The sequence below is a fragment of the Narcine bancroftii genome, chromosome 12 (assembly GCF_036971445.1).
Source record: "Narcine bancroftii isolate sNarBan1 chromosome 12, sNarBan1.hap1, whole genome shotgun sequence".
Taxonomy (NCBI): domain Eukaryota; kingdom Metazoa; phylum Chordata; class Chondrichthyes; order Torpediniformes; family Narcinidae; genus Narcine; species Narcine bancroftii.
Window position 1 is genome coordinate 68,494,586 of NC_091480.1, and position 23,854 is coordinate 68,518,439.

At 41.7% G+C, this 23,854-nt stretch overlaps 1 protein-coding gene across 3 annotated transcripts in view; it reads right to left on the minus strand.

Annotated features, from left to right (window-relative positions):
• LOC138747457 (integrin alpha-7-like) overlaps nucleotides 1-23,854 on the minus strand; it is a 168,297-nt gene that overhangs the window by 85,046 nt on the left and 59,397 nt on the right. For all 3 annotated transcript variants that reach the window (XM_069906696.1, XM_069906695.1, XM_069906697.1), the window contains exon 2: nucleotides 1,525-1,652. In XM_069906696.1, coding sequence (XP_069762797.1) covers nucleotides 1,525-1,652 — 128 coding nt within the window. The remainder of the gene's footprint in view (nucleotides 1-1,524; nucleotides 1,653-23,854) is intronic.

Genomic DNA, 23,854 nt, shown 5'->3' on the forward strand with positions numbered 1-23,854 from the left:
ATCCTTCAGCCCTTCTCTATCCTCTGAGATCTTTTATCCTCTTGCACATTGCTGCTTTTTAATCTCCTCTGTCATTGCTTACCCATACCTTTTTCTCCTGCGCCTGAGACCTTGCAATTCCTTCACTCAACCTCTCTTTCCTCCCTGTGCACATTCCTGACACAAGAATCCCATACCTAAAATAACTAACGCTTTCTCCTTCCACAACTGCTGATGAACCAGCTGAACGTTTCCAGCAGTTTTTATTTTGGCCTTTCTTTTGTAGAGTCATGGAGAGATGCAGCAAAGGCCCTTTGGCCCATCAAGTCTACAATCAAACCACCCATTTACTCTCATCCTACATTCACCCCATTTTTATTCTGCCCACATTCTCCCTCCATATGCAATCACTAGTGGCCAATTAACCAACCAGCTCACACAACTTTGGGATATGGGAGGAAACCGAAGCATCCAGGGAAAAAACCCATGCAGCCGTAGAGAGAATAAGTGACCACACACACAACACTGGAGATTAGGATCAAACCCGGGTCACTGGAATTGTGAAGCAGCAGGCTCAACCCACTGCCCTGATTTCCTTCTACTTTGGCTCCATTTCTCTCCATCCTTTCACCCAACAAACATGTGGCGTCTTTGTTTTGGAATTTTCAATGGAACTCCACTGTGGCAGTTGATGGAAACATGTTCTAGACCTCCAGCAGAACTTAAAACTTCTTTGACCAAACCTTTGACCACTATAAGGTCCTTAATTTGAGTTGGTGTGCAGATTTTCATGCCTGAATCACCTTAAGATGCTTTCCTACATTGTAGGTGCAAAATGAAAGACAAGTTGGGGTAAATTGGGCAGAACTTCACTCATTCACAAAATGACATTCTCTCATTCTGTCTTAATCTTTGGGTCTTTTAGTTAATTAAAGCGCACTTGACAGCAGAGATGAGTTCAGAACAGAAGGCTGGGATGTTGGAAGGATAATTGGGCAAAGCGCAGTGCTGCTCGTAATGTGGGTGACCTGATCTTCTAACCATTCATTCCCTCCTTGCATGTTTTAGGGGCCTAGCTTTGGATTTGAAGCAGGAAAAAGGGCTGGTTATAAGATTGGGTCGACATTTTTGTTCTGAGCTACAACCTGTCAGGAAGTTCAGGCCTTGATACAATCGAAAAATTTGAGTTCAGGCCTTGACCCAATCAGAAAATTTGAGTTCAGGCCTTGACCCAATCGGAAAATTTGAGTTCAGGCCTTGACCCAATCGGAAAATTTGAGTTCAGGCCTTGACCCAATCGGAAAATTTGAGTTCAGGCCTTGACCCAATCGGAAAATTTGAGTTCAGGCCTTGACCCAATCGGAAAATTTGAGTTCAGGACTTGACCCAATCGGAAAATTTGAGCACCCACACAAAAAATACAAATCAACAGGTATAAAAAAAGTCAGAGAATCAGTCAATGTTAAAATAAGCAAGGATTACAAACTCAAAAATGGGTGAGGGGGGAATTGAACGCAATGGAATAACAGAAAAGCTTTGTCTGACCATCATTATCGATGTCCACTTGATCACACTCATCATCTTCTGTTATTATCGGGCAGGCAAAGAGTCCTCCGGTGCGATTTGCATGTTGTTGCGATTGGGCACGGGCCTGAGGTGCTCCAATCAAAATCCTGCAACGAAGCAAAAGGAAGGATTTTGGTTTGCAGCATCAACAGACTGAGGAGCAACTGCCAGCCCATTGTGAGGGCGATGTGCCTTCATCTCAGAAATGACATCAGAATGACAACCAGAGATGAACTGCAACAAGGACTCATGAAACAGTTTGACCTGGAATCAGGCAGCCTTTCAAGTGATATCGTCTCATCTGCTTGGAACTCATCTCCACGGCATCAGCTGGTGCCGTGATGTAACAGGTCAGAAGAAAGGCTATATTCGTTCAAGTCAATTTTATGGCCATCCGCTTGCACAAGTACAACCTGACAAAACAGTGTTCTCCGGTTCTCAGTGCTGACTTTCTCCAGCATTGTGTTTTTACTGTGAGTGATTCCCTGCTTTTCCATGGGATCCATGGTTTTGTAGCATTCTTCAGAAATAACCAACAGAAAACAGTAAATTGATGAGAACTTTGGGCATTTCTGAATCCCTCTCCCTGTAAAAGCACCAAATTGTTACATCCCATAGCTTGGTGAGAGAATTTTTAATTGCAAACTGAACAACAATGATTGAATAGCAAAGCCACTTGTCTATATCATCCATTTGATGAACATGGATTGTAATTCCCTCAGATAAATATTTCAGAGGTTGGAATGTATTTATGTGCTATGCAATTCAATTTCAATAAAATAAAAGAAATTGGAAAGGAAATTTGTGGGGTCTCTGTGAGGTCCATGTGGTCTCCAATTTCCTTCTCTGCACCTGCCACACGAAATACACTGAGAAGTCTACCACTACCTAGCCCTCAGGCACACACTTCCCACCTACAATCCAGACCTCGACCCACCATTCACCCACTTCAGATTCAGATTTAATGTCACTTATTAGTAGTGCAAAAAAAATACTGTACACAGCGTACACACGTAAACAGGTAAAGAGGTGTAAACAAATTGTGCAATACAGAGAGAAAAATGAATAAATAAATAGATTGCACAAGAGACCTTTTATGAGTCCCTGACTGAGTTTGTCATTGAGGAGTCTGATGGTGGAGGGGGAGCAGCTGTTCCTGATCCTGTTGCTGCGAGTCTTTTGGCACCTGGACCTCTTTCCTGATGAAAGCAGCGAGAACAGAGCATGTGCTGGGTGGTGTGGCTCCCTATTGATTGCTACTGCTCTCTGACGGCAGCGTTCTCTGTAGATGTTCTTGATGGTGGGGAGGATTTTTCCTGTGATGTCCTGGGCTGTGTCCACTACCTTGTGCAGGGCTTTCCGCTCAGGGGTATTGTTATCCCCACACCAGACTGTGATGCAGCCGGTCAGCACACTTTCCATCACACATCTGTAGAATTTTGGTAGATTGCCATAATTTATTTTATTGCTTCTAAGCAAATATTTCAGGTTGTACCATATCCTGGTGTCTGGAGAACCATTTAAAGTATTAGTCACAGACTATGGCGTTTTCTTCCTAGTTTTGTCATGTTTTAAGATTATTCAATGTAGTTGGCATCAAAGCTGCTCCCGTAGATCCCTTTGCCTGGCACCTGATGTTAAAAAAGGAATCACTCTGAGTTGCATTCACCTTCTTTTGATCTAGAGCAGTGGTTCTCAACTTTTTACTTTCCACTCACGTCCCACTTTAAGTGATCCCTTTGCCATCAGTGCTCTGTGATTAGTAAGGGATTGCTTAAGGTGGATGTGGGTGGAAAGAAAAAGTTTGAAAACCACTGTTTTAATCGTCCCTAATTGACTCGTTATGTGCACGGTTTCAGAACTCCAAAGGAAATGGGCCATTGACAATTTTTCTCAAGCAAAATATTTCAGTAACAATTAGGTCTAGAGCAGTGGTTCTCAACCTTACCTTCCCACTCACATCCCACCTTAAGCAACCCCTTACTAATCACAGAGCACTGATGGCATAGGGATTACTTAAAGGGATGTGTGAATGGAAAGAAAAAGGTTGAGAACCACTGCTGTAGAGCAGAGCAGCTCTTGTCCCAAACTGCGATGCATCTAGCAGGAATGTTATCGATGGTCCACCTGTCAAAGTTGTTGAGGGATAAGGGAGACGTGCCAAACTTCCTTCATCTTCTGTGCTTTCTCGATCATTGCAAGTTATACCCTTCCAAACTCTACCTCACACCAATTATAATAGATTCAAACAAGTTACTTCTTCAGTTTGCAATTTCTTTAATATAACCATTTGGGTTTATAGAGCACCTTTAATGTGATAAAAACATCCCAAAAACTGTTCATGAAAACTGACACAAACTAATATCTTAGGGTAGGTGATTAGAAGGATGGTCTTGGGATTTTATGGAGCATTTTAAAGGAGAAGAGAGAATTGGAGAGATTAAGAGAGGGAATTCCAGAGCTGAAGGCCTTGACAGCAGTAGGCATGGCTCTCAATTGGAGAGCAGAAGGGACACTTTTCCTGTCAAAGCTGTTATCCTTCCTCCACACAATGTGTCACATATCTTGGGCCTTAACCTTCTTTCTTTCCATTACTCTAATACGAGCTACTTTCCAATAATTGTGCCCCTTTATGACATTGCAAACAAACGTCAACCTCCTCGCATCTATCAGAGGTTTGAAGCCTGTCATATTTTAGCAGCAGACGTATAAAGTCAAGTTTATTGTCATCCGATTGTACGAGAACAACCTGAGAAAGCAGCATTCTCCGGTCCTTGGTGTGAAACACGCAGACACAGAACCAGACATAATACACATACAGACACACAATACACATGCAGGACAAGTATTCATACATAGAAATAAATATTGTTTCATGAATATGAGTGTCTTGGAAGTAGAATATGAAAGGTCATGAAAATAGGGTGGGATGCGAAAGAGAGAGAGAAAGAAATGGGTGCCAGTTCTGCATCCACCAGCCAACCTAGTAGATGAAGAGCATGGGTCAGCAGATCTGTAACGAGGCTCTTGAGGTGGTTATGGATTCTGAGGTCACAATAGCACCGTTTTTCCTTTGTGTGCAATTTTCTCCCACTCCCCTGATGAAGCCATTCAGCACAGTGGGTCATCCTTCAGATCTGAGCTCAGAGTCAACAGGTGTGTGGCTGAGTTGGAAAGGAATTGAGCCCCAGTGCTCAATTCCCCCCACTAACCTCTCCCCTCAGGCAAGTGTGTTCCTGCTGACACCTGTCATCCAGACACACATTGGGAGCCACACAGTACAGCGATGAAGATGAGGAACCCTGCCTGCTTCGCCTTCCACCTCACCTGCTCCCTCATTCCACCTTGTCCGAGATCAGGAAAGACTGGGGACAAAGTCTGAGTTGTTCTCGCTTATCCTTCAGGAAGGGAGCCAATAAACAGAGCAGGCTGGGTGCAGGACCCAATTTTTTTTTCTCCCAAGTCCTTGATCAAAAGTCATGCATGGCATGAATAAATGAGTGAGAAATGATTTTCACAGTTTGGAATTCTGTGCTTGGATTAGATCAGGTATGTGTTTATCTGATGTTGACTGTAGTATGAACTCAGCTCAAGGATAAGTGTGGTGCTTTTTCTCTTTTTGCAGTCCCCAGTGAGCTGCAGTACAGAGCCTTTTTGTGCTGTTGGTATTTCAGGCAGTTTGCTGTCCTTCAACTGCTAAAACTTCCTGCCTTATTTGGACAGTCTCAAACGCTCAGCCCTGGTGCTGCTATTTGAAGCACATTCCTGGCAAGTTCCATTCCATGACCGGGCTTTCATGATCATATCATCATGGATGCATCCCATTCCTCCACATGTCCAAGTTTTCCCCATGTCCAACTCTAAACTGAGACAGTTTACATGGCACAGAGCTGGTCCACTTCAACCCTGCATCAAAAATCCCAGTTTGGGTTCTTGCACTTCCCCCATGCAAAGCATTCTGGGAGAAGGATGGCAATGGCTTCACAGTGGCTCACTTATACTCCCTGCGCCTTTTCTGTGGTCACAATTCAAATTCCACGATCAGCTCAAAAATCTAAAACACCTGCCCTTTTCTCCCATTTCTTTTGACAGAGTAAAAGGCCCATTCAGCCCATCAAGTGAATGCTGGGTCTCAGAGCAATTCCATTCCCCCACCTATTTCGCTGCAACTTGGTCTCTGTCACATGCAAGTTAATTCCCCTCACCACCTGATTCTTCTGCCAACCACATACAAGTAATCAGTTAACCTCCCAAACTTTTCCCTTCCCACCATCCAGGGGCTAATTTATTTCCACTTCCTCATGTTTTGTGCACTGCATTAGGGGCTCCTCTTCACCAGAGATCAAGTTATTTTATAGAACACCTCCAATCGGTCTGCATGCAAGTGTTACCTTGAGCCTCTGGTTGACAGTCATTTTAATTTTCCTCCCCATGTCCTTTCTGTCCTTGGCTTTCCAAAGAAACTCAATTTGAACTTGAGGAACAGTACTGCAACTGGGCCCGAACTATGAAGCAGCCATTCTCAACCTTTTCTCCGCTATGTCCCCTCCCCCCCCCCCCCCCAGGACTCTGCTCAAAGTTTATGGCCCCTTTCCCTGTGAAGCAGTCAACTTTTGGCTTCTTCTGTACTTCTCTCCTACCCACTACATAAAAATCAGAAAACAACATTTCTGTTACGTGAGGTGAAAATGTGCTGTTACTCCTGTTGAGAACGGCTGCTATAAAACAACATAGTCTGTTGAGAAAGAAGTGTTGAAGAACCTGGAAAACTCAAAAACATTTTAAATTTAGACACAGCAAGGTAACAGGCCCTTTCGGCCCACGAGCCCATGCCACCCAATTAACCTCCAACCCCTGGTACGTTTTTGAATGGTGGGAAGAAACCCACGCAAGCACGGAGAGAGAACGTACAAACTCCGAACAGACAGCGCGGGATTTGAGCCCCGGTCACTGTTGCATTAATCACATATTGCACTAATCCCACTCAGTGGAACACAAAAGTCTACAAATTGCAGTAAAAACACAGAAATGCTGGAGGAACTCAGCAGGTCTTGCAGTGTCTATTGGAGGCAAAGATATATTGCCGACATTTCGGGCCTGAGCCCTTCTTCAAGGTAATCCAACCCAAGAACCCAAGTGAAATCTTAGTAATAGATGCACAGTTGGATCCTCTTCCAAATTTGCTTTGTGCCCTGTATGCACTCTTGGAGCTGTGATCCAAGGTACACTGTGGTTTACTCAACCAGGAACAATTCTCACTGCTGTCTCTGTTCCATAAAAACACAATAAATGGAAGAAGAAAATTCAGACTGGGATTGAGAATTGAAGTGGCCAGCAATTGGATTTAAGACTTTTTTTATTGCTATGCAATAAAGCAAAAAAATGTAATAGTCCATGAAATTTCATTCAGTTTACCATAAGGCAAACAAAGATTTGGCATCAGAGAAAGAGAAGCAGAGTCACTGAGTGCCTGTTGATTTGTCTCTAGTGCCCCCGCAGTCACACAGCCTTCAGTCCAAACCATTGGCAACCGAGCTCCAGATCCAAACCTCCGACACAATCAAGAACCCTTCAGCGCTCTCGGCACCTTCTTGCATCCCAGTTCCAATGCCTGGTACCCCTTCAGCCAGCCATGAGCTAGTCTCCAGCAGTCTGCAACCTGGTGTAAATCCCTTGACCACAGTTACTAAATGCCCACAACCTGCATGAATTCTTCACTTTGAATCACCAACAGCCCACTGCCTGTGTGTTCTTCAGACTCAGAACCCCTCGCTGGTCTGCCACCATGGTCACCGCCCTGTGGGTTGTCTCCTCTGCTTCTCCTTCTCAAACAGGGGTGGGGGGAAGTCTCCCCATTTTCTGTTGCCCTGTACCAGTCCTCTGTTTCCCCGAAGTCTACAACCCCCCCATGACCACTGCTGATCACGGGCAAAGCCACCTTGGGCCTAGACCCCACAGTCGCGGGATTTAAAATAAACCTCCGTCAGTCCCATTAACAGGTTATTTAAACTCTGTACAGAGCTGACAGCAGTCAGACTGGGTGGTTGGACCCAACGGGGAAGCACTGTGTCTCCGCTCCCTGTTATCTGCAGGTCCATGCCAGCAACAGTGCTGCCGTTGGATTCACCTTTACACTGAGATATTATGGTTATCCCATCTGATGTACAGGAGTTGAAGTTATGTCAACTAAATACTTTAAGTGAGTGGGAGTGTGAGGGGGAGGGGGAGAGAGAGAGAGAGAGATAAAGGGAGAGATAGAGAGAAACAGAAAAGAATGAAAGAGACAGAGAAAGTGGGAGAGGAGAAAAAAGAGTTACAAACAACCAAGAAGGATGAAACAAATAAAGCGAGACAAAGGAGAAATAAAGAGAGAAAAAATGGGAGTGAGAAGAGAGAAATACAGACAAACAGGAAAGGATGAAACAAAGAAAGACAAAGAAGAATTTGGGATGTTTTCTTACCATTCCTTTAGAGTACCGAACTAATTTTTTTGTCCTAAATATTGCCCCGATCAAGATGAGCTAATCAGAACCCTCGAAATGGGGATCCCCTGAAGCTCAATGCCCCGGCCACTCTCAGTGAGCTTTCTAAATCTGATTTATGGGGAGTTGTAATATGCTCCCAATTTACACTGAACATTTAGCCTAAAAATTGAGAAGGAAGCTGGCTTACTCATTCTGACTTTGTCTCACGTGCGGAGCCCCGTAGATGGTTTGAAATGTCAGCAAGGAAATCAGATTTAAATTTAGGAGCTAAAAGTTGAAAGATGGAAACCAGAGCAGACGTATCAGTCACCAGGAGCCTTTTTAAGGATGGTAAATTCAGGATTTAGCCTTTTGGAATGTTACAGCATCAGATAAAAATCCTGAGCTATGAATAAGATGAATAACCCTGGATTCAACATCTTGTTAACAAATCTTTGCACAGTGCACTGTTTAATGTGCATCTTTTAACAGCATCAGAATCACATGCTGACATTATGTGATCTACCGAACTCCCCTATGTAACAAGCCCCCCCCCCACCATGGGAATGAGGGAGAAGGGGGAAGGAGTGAAAGATTTAAAAAAAGAACACTAAACACCACAGGGAAAATCTCGCAGGGACAACATTGGCTCATCACCTCAAGTCTTCCTCAACTTCTGATAGAATTCCTGAGTTAGGAGGAAAGAGGCAATGAGTTAAAGTGTCTCAGAAGACCCTTTACTTAACAGAGAAGACACCAACAACCAGAGTATCAATTTTTCAAACATATTGCAAAGCAAGTGAAGTTGCCAGGGGAAGCAAAGTCCATCGAAAAAATATGCACACCATCCTCTAAAAATCCCCCTCAATTGCACCGAGGAACGTCTGGAGCATGTCTATTTATAGGACCTCCAAACCTGGCCTGTCACTCACCATCTCTGTCATATTTGGCACAGGAAAATACAAAATGGATCAGAGCAAGGCTTCCCTAACTCAATATGATCAGGGCTGATCATAGGCCTTGAGACCCCTTTTCCTTCAATCCCTACATCTTCAGAGTCTAGAAATTAAACAATTGCAGCCATCTCAGGTAAAGGATTCCAAAGACCGACAACCCTGTGCAAAGGGAATTTCTCCTTATCTCAGTTCTTATCCCCAAGACAAAATTCCCCACTTGTAGACACTCCCGCTTGGGGAAACGTCCTCTCAAGCTTCTCTGTCAATCCCTTCTTTGATGTTCCAATGAAATTACTTCTTGTCCTTCTGATGAGTAGTGATCGACCTGCAATTTCTCTTCATAAGTCTATTCCCTTGTCCCAGGAGTCCATTCTGTAAATGTACAATCTGTCGACAATCTTGATTCTTGTATTCTTGTATACAATTCTTGTATTCTTGATCAGGTAAGATTGGAACTGTACACAATGTTCCAAATGAGGTCCCACCAAGCTCAGCAGAACTTCCTTTCTTATCTGTTCCAACCCCTTTGCAATCAAAGCCGACATATTTTACATACAGGTGTTTAATTGTTTCCTGAACCTTTTTGCTGCTTTCCATGTCATCTGGCCCTGCATGCCAGATTCCTCTATACACACAATCACACGACTCATTATTTAAAAAGTGCTTTACATTTTTTATTTACAACAACTCCATACATTCCAATGATGCACTTCATTTGCTAAGGTTTCCATTGTTTCATCTGCAGCTTGTTCAATCACACTGCATCCACATTCCCACCTTGCTTTTATTTTTGGAAATTGGTAAACGTCACAATATCCTGACATAATGAAGACCCAGGACTGATCCCTGTGGCCAACAGGGATCAGTGTTGTAACCTCAAGTCTAATTCACAGCATACAGCAATGGACTGTGCATCTGAATGGCTTTAGACCCATGCAAAGGCTGCAAAGCTCTTCCAGAGGAAACTGCTATCGACCTGAAATGGAAGATTTTATCTGCGGCATCTCTTCACCACTTTTGATGTCCTCCAGACATCAAACCTTCAGCGCAGTGAAATGTGCATATAAGGGGTTATCAAGCCCTTGTCTGTAGTTCTGTAACTCAGCAGGGAATAAAGGTCTTGGGAATGCAGGAATATAAAAATAGTTTCAATCAAGACAATGTATGGACATACTATAAAGACAGATACAAGCTGGATAAACACATTGAGGGGTAATGAAATAGAACAAGATCGCGATTAGAAAACTGCAGTGGTGGGAAGATGTTTGAGTGGAACATACACTCTGGACAGATCCCCTGTTCCCCATCCTGTATGTTCCATGTAATTCAATGCAAGGATATTTGCCTGTTTGCACTCCCAAAAGAGGGGCTGGAGGAAAGCAAAGAGAAGCCAGCTCCTCATTCTTGACTGACTTCACAAAGCCGAGTTAGAATTTATAGCTTCTTTGGAAGAGAATAAATAAAATGAATGAGTGGTCTCATGATCAGCAAGCAGTTTTGTTTTGGCTTAGCTACAAGTCAACCATCTCTTCAGGGAAAACACAGCAGCAGTTTGGAACTTGATGTAATTTTCTGAAAGTGATTTCTACACATGGCACTATTTAGATCTGTGTTTTGAGTACACAATCGTTAACAATCACCAGCCTCAGTTAAAATAATTCACTGATAACCTGACTTCTGAAGTTGTTTATAGTCACTGGTGCAAATCTGTCCCACTTAACTTTAATGAACTGGAGTCGATGAGGTTAATGTATTCCATTCAAGCCTTATAAACGTTCATGTAAGTTTGTCTTACTGCCAATTCTATTTTAGTTTACTTGATGCTGATGTGGTTATTCTGCCTCAGAACACAACAGTCCTTGGAGGACAGAAACATAACAATATGAGAAACAGAATCAGAATTTATTGTCATGAACAAGTCACAAAATTTGTTGTTTTGTGGCAGCGTCACAGGGCAAATATTATCTAAACCATATTTCAAAATAAATAAAAATAGTGCAAGAAAAAGAAAAACTCAAAGTGGTTCATTGATCATTCGGGAATCTGATGGTGATGGGGAAGAAGCTGTCCTTGTACAACTGAGTGCCCATCTTCAGCCTCATGGACCTTTTTCCTGATGGAAGCAGAGTGAAGAGGGCATGGCCAGCGTGGTGGCAGTCCTTGAGGATAGAGGCTGGTTTTTCAAGACACTGCCTCACGTTGATGTCCTCGATGGAGTGGTGTGTACAGGAGCACAAATAGGTCATTGCCGTGCTATAAGGTCATGGCTGATCTAATCTTGGCCTCAACATCTCTCCCCAATAACCCCCTATGGTTCCAATGTGTATCCAGATCTACCCTGAATATATTCAATGACTGCATCTCCACAGCTCTCTAAAAAGAGAAGCTTCCAAAAGGTCACAACCTTCAGTGAAGACATCCTTCCTTATAACCTTATATGCTTCAAGAAGATCTCCATAAAAAGATAAATGAAAGAATGAATGCTCGTGTGTTGATGGAGACTTGGGAAGGTTACTTTTAACAGGAAAGCAGCAGGGCCGAAGATGGAAAAAAACCTGCAATTCACTTGAAAACCTCCTGAGATCAGAGAGCATTACAGTAGAACTTTCCTTTCACAGTTTATTGAAGTAGAAAACTCAAAAAGCATCAAGTAAAACATGCAGATGCAACAAAGGCTTTTGACAGATTGGAATGGAATTATTTGTTCAAAGTTCTACAAAAATTTCAATTTGGGTCAAAGTTTATTAATTGGATTAGGACTTTATATCGAAGTCCTATGGCTAAAGTAGTTACTAATGGACAACTTTCTTCATCTTTTCCCTTAACACGGTTGGCAAGGCAAGGTTGTCCTTTATCTCCTGCAGTTTGTTTTGGCAATTGAACCATTGGAGCAACTGATAAGACAAGATGTTAATATTAAGGGGATTAAAGTAAATAAAGAGGAATATAAAATGAGCCTTTTTGCAGATGACGTATTAATTTATATAACAGATCCGGAGAATTCTTTAGCTTTATTATATTAAAAAAATTGCAAGATTATGGTACAATATTGGGTTATAAAATTGAGACAAAAGTGAAGTTATGTCGTTGGTAGAAGGAAATTATGGCCATTGTAAAGATGTAGCTCAATTTCAATGGACGAATAATCCGCTTAAATATTTGGGTATTAGAATTGATAGAAATTTAGAAAATGTATATAGATTAAATTATATTCCATTATTTAATAAAATTAAGGAAGATTTAAATAGATGGAATGATTTACCTATTACTTTAATAGGGAGAGTGAATTGTATCAAAGGGAAAAATTTTCAAAGGGTTCAGCATCTTTTCCTTGTTTTGTACCTCGAAAATGTTTTAAGGATCTTAATTTAGTTGTATGAAAATTTTTATGGAAAGAAAAAATGAATAGGGTATCTCTGGAGAAATTGACTTGAAAATTTGAACTGCAGGGTTTACAACTTCTTCATTTTCAGAATTATTATAAAGCAGCACAATTGAAATGTATTAATGCAACGTTTGATACGACTAAATCTTCTATTTGGGCTAAAATAGAGTTGCATAAAATTGATGAGAAGTTTATGGCTGAATTTATTTATACATGGAATTCAAAATTGTTAATTGGTGTACACCCACCAATTTTAAAACATTTAATTGAAATATGGAATAAAATTGATTATCAGATAGGTGGGAAAGGGAAGATTTCAGAGAAAATGCCTTTATATCAGAATAATTTTTTTCCTTTTACTGTGGATAATCAGGTTTTGAAAATTGGGGATTTAAAAATTTGAAGACTGTTTTGAAGCAGGGAGATTTTTGTCTTTTGATCGTATGAAAGAGAAGTTTCAAATCCCTTTGAATACCTTTTTTCTGTTATTTTCAGGTTAAAAAAAATCTATCGGAAGAATTAGGTCACAGTTTAAAATTACCTTGGCAATCTTCTTTGGAATTATTACTTACTAAGGATGATTCAAGTAAATTTCTTACTGAAATGTATAAGTTATTACAAAATAAAATGCCTAAATTAGATGTTCATAAATTGAGAATGAAATGGGAATTAGATTTGAATAGAAAGATAGATGAAAGTGTTTGGAGAAATTTGTGTAAAGACAGTATGACTAAGGTTGTAAATGTACATTATAGGTTGGTGCAGAATAATTTCTTACATCAATTGTACTTAACCCCTCAGAAATTGAAAAAAAAAATTCAATTTAGTTCTTCAGATTTGTGTTTTAGGTGTGGTCAAGAAATAGATATTTTTTTTCATTCAACTTGGACTTGCCTTAAGGTTAAAAGTTTTTGGTTACAAATTGTTTTTAGAGCAGGTATTAAAAGTGAATTTACCTTTTGACCCATTGTTGTTTTTATTAGAAGATATTAAGTCAATTACTTTAGGATTGAGATTGACTATGTATCAATTGAATTTTTACATTTGGCTTTGGCTGTTTCTAAAAAATGTTTAGCTATTACATGGAAGTCTGATTCGGTTTTAAGCATGAAAAGATGGCATAATGAAATGAAAGCTTGTATTCTTTTTGAAAATATAACATACAATTTGAGAGATAAATATTTTTTCTTTATTAAAGTCTGGAGCTCATATTTGAAAGCTATTGGTGTTACAATTTGATCTCTCGGTCCGCAGCCAAAATGTTTGAATATGACTGGATTTCCTGATGATCTCCTTTTTCTTTTCTTTGTAGGTGGGTAGCTGAAGATCCAACTGCGCTGGGTAGGTCACATCTCCAGAATGGAGGACCATCGCCTTCCCAAGATCGTGTTCTATGGCGAGCTCTCCACTGGCCACCGTGACAGAGGTGCACCAAAGAAGAGGTACAAGGACTGCCTAAAGAAATCTCTTGGTGCCTGCCACATTGACCACCGCCAGTGGGCTGATATCGCCTCAAACCGTGCATCTTGGCACCTCACAGTTCGGCGGGCAGCAACCTCCTTTGAAGAAGACCGCAGAGCCCACCTCACTGACAAAAGACAAAGGAGGAAAAACCCAACACCCAACCCCAACCAACCAATTTTCCCTTGCAACCACTGCAACCGTGTCTGCCTGTCCTGCATCGGACTTGTCAGCCACAAACGAGCCTGCAGCTGACGTGGACATTACCCCTCCATAAATCTTCATCCACGAAGCCAAGCCAAAGAAGGTGGGTAAGGGAGGAGGGAGGGCATTAGTGGGGTGGTTGGGGGGGGGGGGGTTTATATTTAATCACGTTTTGTTTGTACTAATATACTGTAATTAATGTTATGTTACATGATTTAAAATTTTAAATAAAATATTTTTTTAAAAGTAAAACACAAACGTCTGCAGACACCACGGTAGAAGTAAAAACACAACACTGGAGAAACTCACCAGGTCAAACAATGTCCTTTATGTAGCAAAGATAAAGATACATAACCAACATTTCGGGCCTGAGCCCTTCATCAAGGTGTGAGCAAAATGTCAGCAGGTGTCTGAAAAAAATGGTGGGTGGGTAGGGGGAGGAGCACGGTCCCATAGGTGGATAAGGGAGGTAGGGCACAGCAGCAAACTGGGCCGGGGAGGGGGAATGGATCTGTGAATAGAGAGGGAAGGGGGTGGAGGGCTGGAGGAAAGAAAACAGAGGGATGGGGGAGGGAGGGAGAACGGGAAGTGGGCTAGCAGAGACTGGAGAAGTCAATGTTAATGTCATCCGGCTGGAGAGGGCCCAGATGGAAAATCAGGTGTTCCTCCTCCAATTTACAGGTAGTCTTTGTGGGATAGTACATGAGGGAGTGTGGCGCAGAATTGAAGTGGTCGGCCACTGGGAGATCCCTGTCACTGATGCAGACAGAGCGAAGGTGCTCAGCAAAGCGATCTCCCAGTCTGCGTCCAGTCTCTTCAATAGGCATCAAGATTTTTATTTGTGCTACATCGTATGTTCTAACACAGTGGTTTTCAAACTGCCACCCGAAACTCACATTCCACCTTAAGTAATCCCTTTGCCATAAGTGCTCTGTGATTAGTAAGGGATTGTTTAAGGTGGGATGTGAGTGGGAAGGGAAGGTTGAGAATCACTGATCCAGACCCAATTGTTACTGAAATATTTTGCTTGTGAAAAATTGTCATTGGCCCTTTTCCTTTGGAGTTCTGAAACCATGCCCATAACGAGTCAATGAGAGATGATTAAAATAGTGGTTCTCAAACTTTTACTTTCCACCCACATCCTACCTTAAGCAACCCCTTACTAATCACAGAGCACTTATGGCATAGGTATTACTTAAGGTGGAATGTTAGTTTAGGGGGGAAGTTTGAAAACCACTGTTTTAACGGCTCTGTAACTATCCCAGTGTCCTCTGAGTCCACACACTCAAGTGTTTATCCTCCAGTTGTGTTACACACGTCTGCTGAGATATTAAGGGAGTTTCAGCCAAATGGAAAAACCTTCAGACAAGGATATTCCACAACATATGGTTTCAGTAATATTGCACTCTTTCCTTAGAAAAGGAAGTGGAAAGTTGATGAGCCCATTAACAATCTGACAGCCCACAACACACACACTCCTCCCATAATTAAATGACATTATGCCAGTCAATTTCGAGAGGGAGGGAACTATAATGATAAACCTGAAAATTAAACTGTAAATTTTATTGGCTACTCTGTTACCCTCAATGTTGGATCCGTCTGGGTGCCAGGGCTGGAGCTCCAGTCTTCATTCATTCAGACTGTCTGGATTGGGGTTCAAACCCTGTGCCAGTCTGAAAATGGTGCCACTGAGTTTCCCTTGAAGAAGGGCTCAGGCCCGAAACATTGGTGATCTATCTTTCCCTCCTATGGACGCTGCAAGACCTGCTGCAAAACAACAAATTTCATGACATGTTCATGACAATAAATTCAAATTTTGATTCTGATAGCAGAGGGGAAGAAGCTGTCCTTGTGCCGCTGGGTGCTCGTCTTCAGGCTCCTGTACCTCTTTCCCGATGGTAGTAGAGTGAAGAGGGCCTGGCCTGGGTGGTAGGGTCTTTGAGGATAGAGGCTGCTTTCTTAAGACACCGCCTCTTGTAGATGTCCTCAATGGAGTGAAGTCTGGTGCCCGTGATGACGTTGGTCAAGTTCACAACTCTGGAGGCTTTTCCTTAACTTGCCCAATTGAGGCTTATTGCATTCTATTCCCAGAAATTAAAAATCAATCAGCCGAAGTTGTAAATGTGGTTTGGGGCTGATCCAGACATACTTGTGGTCTTGATAAAGCACCACCACATCGTGTTGATTTCCACATTCACTCAAGCAAATGTCGTGGGAAGCAGTCAGATGGTGGATAAATCCAAACCAAGAGACCTTGGGCTTTCATTGATGTCAGGAAACAATTCTTCAGACAAAAAAAATTGAAAATTAAATTTTAAATTTAGATATACAGGCCTTTCCAGCCCATGAGCACACGCCATCCAAATATCCCAATGAACCTACAAGCCCCATATGTTTTTGGTTTAGAATGTGGGAGGAAACTGGAGCTCCCAGGGACACAGGGAGAGTGTACAAACTCCTTACAAACAGTGCGGGATTCTAACCCAGTTGCACTAACCGCTACGCTAACCATGCCGCCCATTTCCACAATTAGCTATTTCTGCTCAATTGCCATCAGTGTCAATATTGTGCAGACTGCCACTGTATTTGCCTGCTGGAGAAATTTCCTCTATAAAGGAGTCACTCCAGTAGCATTACATTGCTCTGAGGTTTGAAACTCCATGCTGTTATGATATGCTCATTCTTTTGACATGCATAATATGTTGCCTTCCTAAAGAATAGATGCAAAGTGAATGCAGGCATAGCATTCGTATAAAGAATTTGCAACACCCACACATGTAGTGCTGACCTTGTTTTGGGAATGGAGCTCACTGCTGCCTTAAAAATGAATGAAATTCCTTTGCATTTTCACTGCCCACTTCCATCCAAGTTGCAATTTTGCAAGCCAGGTCATATGCAAGCCAATGATTTAAATCAAGTCCACTCATGATCTAAGCCACACACAAATCTATCCTGGAGCACATGCACCATCAGAATTGTACATGCTCGAATGCACACTCCTACGTGATCCATGCCCTATCACTGACTCAACTCCCATTTTCTGCTGTTTCCCATGAATCAGCGACATTCATGTCTTCAGGCTTCTCTTTGCAATTCTCACCGTGTGTTCAAATTTCCTGAAATCACCCTCTCCCTGCGCTACATATCATCAGTCTCAATCTTTTTTTTTTAATTTCTGCTACCTGCATGGGTTCACTCACTGCACAACCAGGAAAATCTCAACACCTAGGTTGCTTTATGAGTTGAGTTCCTATGGTCAGTGTGTAGTTGACAACAAAAGGTACATCAAAACACTTCTTCAAACTGTTGCTTTTTCTTAACCCTCAAAGCCAAAATCCATAGGTTGTGGTGAATAGCCTCACTGCTGGTGTTTTGGGAGTTTCTCACAGAGCTAGCAAGTACTTTCCACAATATACATTAGCGTAGCAGTGAGCAAAACACTATTACAGCTCCAGTGACCAAGGTTCAAATCCCGCACTGTCAGTCAGGAGCTTGTATGTTCTTCTCGTGTCTGTGTGGGTTTCCCCGGGGGATCCAATTTGCTCCCAATGCTAAAAAACACACCGAGGGCTGTAGGTCAATTGGGTGTAATTGGGCGGCACAGGCTCATGGGCCAGAAGGGCCTGTTACCATGCTGTATGACTAAATAAATCTCCAGGAGACACCAGGAGCTTCAGAACATGGTCGCATATTTTTCTGCAGCCTTACAGCAAGTAACACATACTTCTGTCAGAAGTCTGAAAACATCATCAAGTTGCTAGCACATGACTCATTTAAATAGAAATCAAGCTATAAATATATGAACAGCAGGTCTTTCATCCCCTTGAGCCCAATCTGGTTCCAGATCTGTCCAAAAAATCCATCAGTTTTGGCATTTCCGACAGATCATGATCCCTAATGTTTGTAGATCTCCAGTTCCCACTACATGTAGATGGGCTTCCAAATGGCCTGCCTCAAGTGTTAACGTTGAACCTCTTTGTTCTGGACTGACCCCTCCAGGGGATATAGTGCTTCCCTTTGCCCCTCCCCCTCCTATACTTCCCCCATCCCCCATCAACTCCTCAAATTATTTAACCACGCCATTTCAAGGAAATGCAAGTCTCATCTATTCAGTCTTCTCTTATAAATTAAGCTTTTGTCTTCCTGGTGAATTTCCTCTGCAACTCATCCAAGGGCAGATTTTTCCTTCCTGATGTGCTACACCCAGAACTAAATTTATTTGTGTGTGTGTGTGTGTGTGTGTGTGTGTGTGTGTGTGTGTGTGTGTGTGTGTGTGTGTGTGTGTGTGTGTGTGTGTGTGTGTGTGTGTGTGTGTGTGTGTGTGTGTGTGTGTGTGAGAGAATGGAGCACTCTAGAAATGTCCAAGGAGCTTCAGAAGGGCTACCATTTGATGCTGAATGGTATGACCACATTGAATTTAACTTTTTAAGGTCATATAAAGTTTAAAAAAAATTTGAACATGCACCTAGGACACCTCAATGCACATTCAGAATAAAAACAAATGGCCAAACCCAGTTCAATATGGGGCCCAAAAAAGTGAAGCAACATTGGCAGAAACTCTTCACAAGCCCATAGAGTCGGACAAAGGAGAAAGCAAGAGACAGCAGAGGGACATCAGTCTCGCCTCCTTGTTGATGCTTCCAGTCATGCAAGGAGCAGGCAGCAGGAAACAGAACACTAACACTGAAATGCATTACTGTTTATTATAATTGTGGTAACATTTGATGCTGAATGTCATGACTACATAGAATTTAACCTTAATGTCATATGAAGTTCAAAAAGTGTTTTCTTTCTCGAGCAATGCCAGGTATCCTGCTAGTGTACATATTATATGATTTAGTGGCCATCACAGAAACATGGTTGCAAGGTGGGCATGATTGAGAATTAAATATTCAAGGGTATCAGGTAGTACGAAAAGATAGACAGGATGGTAAAGGTGGTGGGGTGGCGCTCTATAATCCAGGATGAGATCAAGGGAATAGTGAGAGACAATACAAGATCTAAGAAGCAGAATGTTGAGTCCATCTGGGTAGAGATTAAGAATAGTAAAGGGGGAAAAAAAAAATCACTGGTGGGAGTTGTCTATCACCCACCAAATACCAATAGCTCAGTGGCACAGACAATTAACCGAGAGATAACTGAGGCACCTGAGAATGGAATGGCAGCTGTTGTGGGGACTTTAACTTCCACTTAGATTGGGAAAATCAAGTTGGTCGAGGGAGTCTGGAAGATGACTTCATAGAATGCATCCGTGATACCTTTCTTGAGCAGAAAAAACCAACAAGGGAGAACGCCATTTTAGATCTAGTATTGTGCAATGAAATAGGTAAAATTAATGATCTAGTAGTTAGGGACTCTCTTGGAACAACGATCAGAGTATGACTGAATTTCTCATACAGATGGAGGATGCAATAGTTAGATCTAAAACTAGTGTATTATGCTTGAACGGGGAGACTACAACAGGATGAGGGAGGAATTGGTCAGCGTGGACTGGGGGCACAGGCTAGTTGGTAGAACTTTTGACTTGCAAAGAGATTTTTCACAGTGCTTAACAGAAATATATTCCCATTAAAAATAAGGGCAGTGGGGGAGGAGTCACGTGATGGAGTAGTGGCCGGACGGTGAACTCCAGCCCTCTCCAGAAAAGTCGGGAAAAACAAAGGAAAACACAAAGGCACAGAAATAAAAGTTACAGAAAAGAGAGTATAAAGGTGGAAAGAAGATGGCGACAAAAAAAGAAAAATCGAAAGCAACGGTAAGAAGAGAGGAAGAGAAGACAAAGGAGGAAAAAGGTGAAGGCCTTACCTGTCCGAAGAGGCCCGCTGCGGAGAGAGAAACCCGCTCCCTCAGGTCGGTAAATAATGGACTACAAAAATGGCTCGCAGAGCCGAGTAAAAGTGCGCAACCGCGCATGCGCGATACTTCGCGCATGGGCGATGCGATTGAAAAAAAACACACCGACGGGAGGGGGGACCAGCTGGGGAGTCGATCTCCACAGCCGGCAACAACAGCTGCAGAACACCTGCAGCAAGAAGAGACCACAGAAGACAATAGAAACAAGAAAGAAGAGGAGGAAAGGGCACCAAAGAAACAACAGATGGTCAACCCAGAGGAAGAAGAAGAGGAAGAGGAAGAGTACAGGGAAATAGAAGAAGAAAAGAAAGGCAAGATAAAGGATATACTTGCTCTTATTAAAGGATACATGGAGTCATTTAAAGAATGGCAAACACAGGAATTTAAGGATTTAAGAAAAAGAATAAACAACACAGAAGAGAAAATAAATAAAATGGAGATGACCTTAACAGAAATGGGAAAGAAAATGGACAAGATGGAAGAGCGGGCAGTAGCAGCAGAAATGGAGGTAGAAGACTTAAAAAAGAAATTGGAGAAATCTAATAAAAAAACTAAAGAGACACAAGAACTACTAGCTCAAAAAATAGATACAATGGAAAACCATAACAGAAGAAATAACATAAAGATAGTGGGCCTTAAGGAAGATGAAGAAGGCAAGAATATGAGGGAGTTTATAAAAGAGTGGATCCCTAAGACCCTAGGATGTCCAGAACTACAGCAAGAAATGGAAATAGAAAGGGCACATAGAGTATTGGCCTCTAAACCACAACCACAACAAAAACCAAGATCTATTGTAGTAAAATTCCTAAGATATACTACAAGAGAAAAGGTACTGGAGAAGACAATGGAAAAAGTAAGAGAGGGCAACAAACCACTGGAGTATAAAGGGCAAAAAATCTTCATTTATCCAGATATAAGTTTTGAACTCCTAAAGAAGAGAAAAGAGTTCAATACAGCAAAGGCGATTTTATGGAAGAAAGGGTATAAATTTATACTAAAGCATCCAGCGGTATTGAAAATATTTATTCCAGGACAACAAAACAGACTATTCTCGGAGCCAGAAGAAGCACGAAAATTTGCAGAACAATTACAAAAATAGACTGAGGGAGGAAGACGGGTAATGAGAGTTAAAATGATCACGATTGATATGTATGTGGGTAAAGACAAAAATAGACTGAGGGATGAAGACGGGTAATGAGAGTAAAAATGATCACGATTGTATGTATGCGGGTAAAGAGGTATAAGAGTGAATAGAGACAATGTGCATACGTGAATGTATCTGTACTTAGAGGAAAATATAGATAGTATAGACAAGAATTAATAAGGGAAGGTAATGGAATAGAGAGAATAAGGAGGGAATTAAAAGAGTGACCTTTGTGACATATGAAAAGTGAAATCTTTTCTGGGGGAGGCGGGGTGGGGGGAAATAGCGGTCACTGCAAAATCAGTTGACGCTTGCGAGTGGATTCGCAAATCCAAATGGAGAGGGGAGATGTGGTTGTCCGACAAGGGATAAAGGACAACTCAGGAGGTGAAGGGGAGATTGGGGATAAATAAGATAGAAATAGGAGAATAAGGAAAATGTTGGATGTTGTAGGAATGTTGTCTTATAAAGAGTTGAAAATAAGAAAACAGAAATGGAAAAGGAGGAAAGGTAATGATGGAAAAACGGAAAGAGAAGATAAACAAAATATAAAAGGGCTACGCTGAGCTATATGTCTTTAAATATTAATGGAATACATAACCAAATTAAAAGGAAGAAACTACTAAATTTAAATGAATAAATGTATTCCATTAGAAAAAATAACATATAGGTTAAGAAATAATATTGAAATATTCGAACAAGTATAGGAGCCTTACATTAAATACAATAGCGAAAACCTACCGGGGACAAACATTACCTAAGTTGATGGAAGGAGAAGGAAAGAAAAGAATGGACTCAGTAGAATTTCTGGTGTAATTTTGTTGAATGACAACATTGTCTGACTGGCTTAATGCAACCTAGATTGTATACCTAAAATGGATGAGGGTGGGGTGGGGGGGGGGGGGGGTTTGGGAGGAAAGGGGGGGGGGAGAAAAAGTCACTGTATATGTGTGAAAAAGAAATAGTGTATATCATGGCTAATGTGATTTATGGTGTGAAAAATAAAAAATTTTTTAAAAAAAATAAGGGCAGTAAGAAAGGGAAGAGTCGGTCTTGGTTAACTAAGGAAATAAAGGAAAGTATCAATTTAAAAGCTCATCTGTACAAAGTCCCCAAGAGTAGTGTGAAACTAAAGGATTGGGAAAACTTTAAAAGGGAACAAAGGACAATTAAATGGGAAATAAGGAAAGGGAATAAGGATTATGAAGGTAAATTAGCACAAAATGTAAAAAGTTAGCAAAAAAAATTATAAAACAAAAGAGGGTGTCTAGAGTCAACATAGGTCCCTTAGAAGATGAGAAAGGGAGATTGATATTGAGTAATGAGGAGGCATTGAACAAATATTTTGTGTCAGTCTTCACGGCGGAAGACGCGTCCAGCATGCCAAAGAGTGGTGATAGGGATGCGAAGAGAGTTGAGGGCCTCGATAAAATAAATGTTTCAAAAGAGATAGTGATGAGCAAACTAATGGGACTGAAAGCAAACAAATCCCCTGGTCCTGATGGGATGCATCCCAGGGAACTGAGGGAAATGGTGGGAGTTATAGTCGATGTGTTGGTTGTCATTTTCCAAAATTCTATGGATTCTGGGCTGGTCCCGGCAGATTGGAAGACAGCAAATGTCATGCCACCTTTTAAAAAGGGATGTAGGCAGGAGATGGGTAACTATCAGTCAGTTAGCTTAACTTCTGTAGTCAGGAAAATACTTGAAGCTGTCATTAAGGATGAAATAGCAAGATATTTAGAACAAAGGGGTTCCATCAGCAGCATGGATTCAGAAAGGGTAGTCTTGCTTGACAAACTTGCTGGAGTTCTTTGAGGACATAATGGGTGGGGAAGATAGAGGGGAACAGGTTGATTTTCGATATTTGGATTTCCAGAAAGCATTTGATAAGGTGCCACACAAGAGACTTATCAATAAGATACAGATGAATGGAGTCGGGGGAAGTATGTTGGCATGGATTGAGGAGTGGTTAACTGACAGAAGGCAGAGAGTCGGAATAAATGGGTGTTTTTCTGATTGGCAGACAGTGGGAAATGGGGAGCCACAGGGGTCGGTGCTGGGCCTGCAGCTGTTCACCATTTACATGATGATTTGTAGATTACACTAACTGAGTGGAAAAGCAAATTGTACAGAAGATGTGGAGAGGCTGCAGAAGGATTATAGGTGAGTGGCCAAAGGTCTGGCAGATGGAGTACAACGTTAGTAATGTGCAGTCATCCACTTTGGTCAGAAAAATAGAAGAGCAGATTATTTAAATGGTGAAAAACTGCAGCATCTTGTAGTGCAAAAGTACTTTGGGAGTGCAGGTACAACAAGTATTTTAAAAAGGCAAATGTAATGTTGGCCTTCATCGCTAGAGGAATTGAATTCAAGAGCAGGGAGATCATGCTGCAACTGTACAAGGTACTGATGAGGCCACACTTGGAGTACTGTGTGCAGTTCTGGTCTCCATACTTGAGTGATAGACTGCCCTTGGAGGCAGTCCAGAGGAGGTTCAACAAGTTGATCCCAGAGATGAGGGAGTTGACCTACGAGGAGAGACTAAATCATCTGGGATTATACTCACTCAAATTCAGAAAAATGAGAGGAACATACAAAATTATGAAAGGGATAGATAAGATAGAGACAGGAAAATTGCTTTCACTGGTAGGTGAGACCAGAACTAAGGGACACAGCCTCAAGTTTCAGGAGAATAGATTTAAGATGGAGATGAGGAAAAACTGTTTTTCCCAGAGAGTCGTGAATCTGTGGAATTCTCTGCCCAAGGACGCAGTTGAGGTGACTTCATTAAACATATTTAAGGTTCAGTTAGTTAGATTTTTACATAAAAAAGGAATTA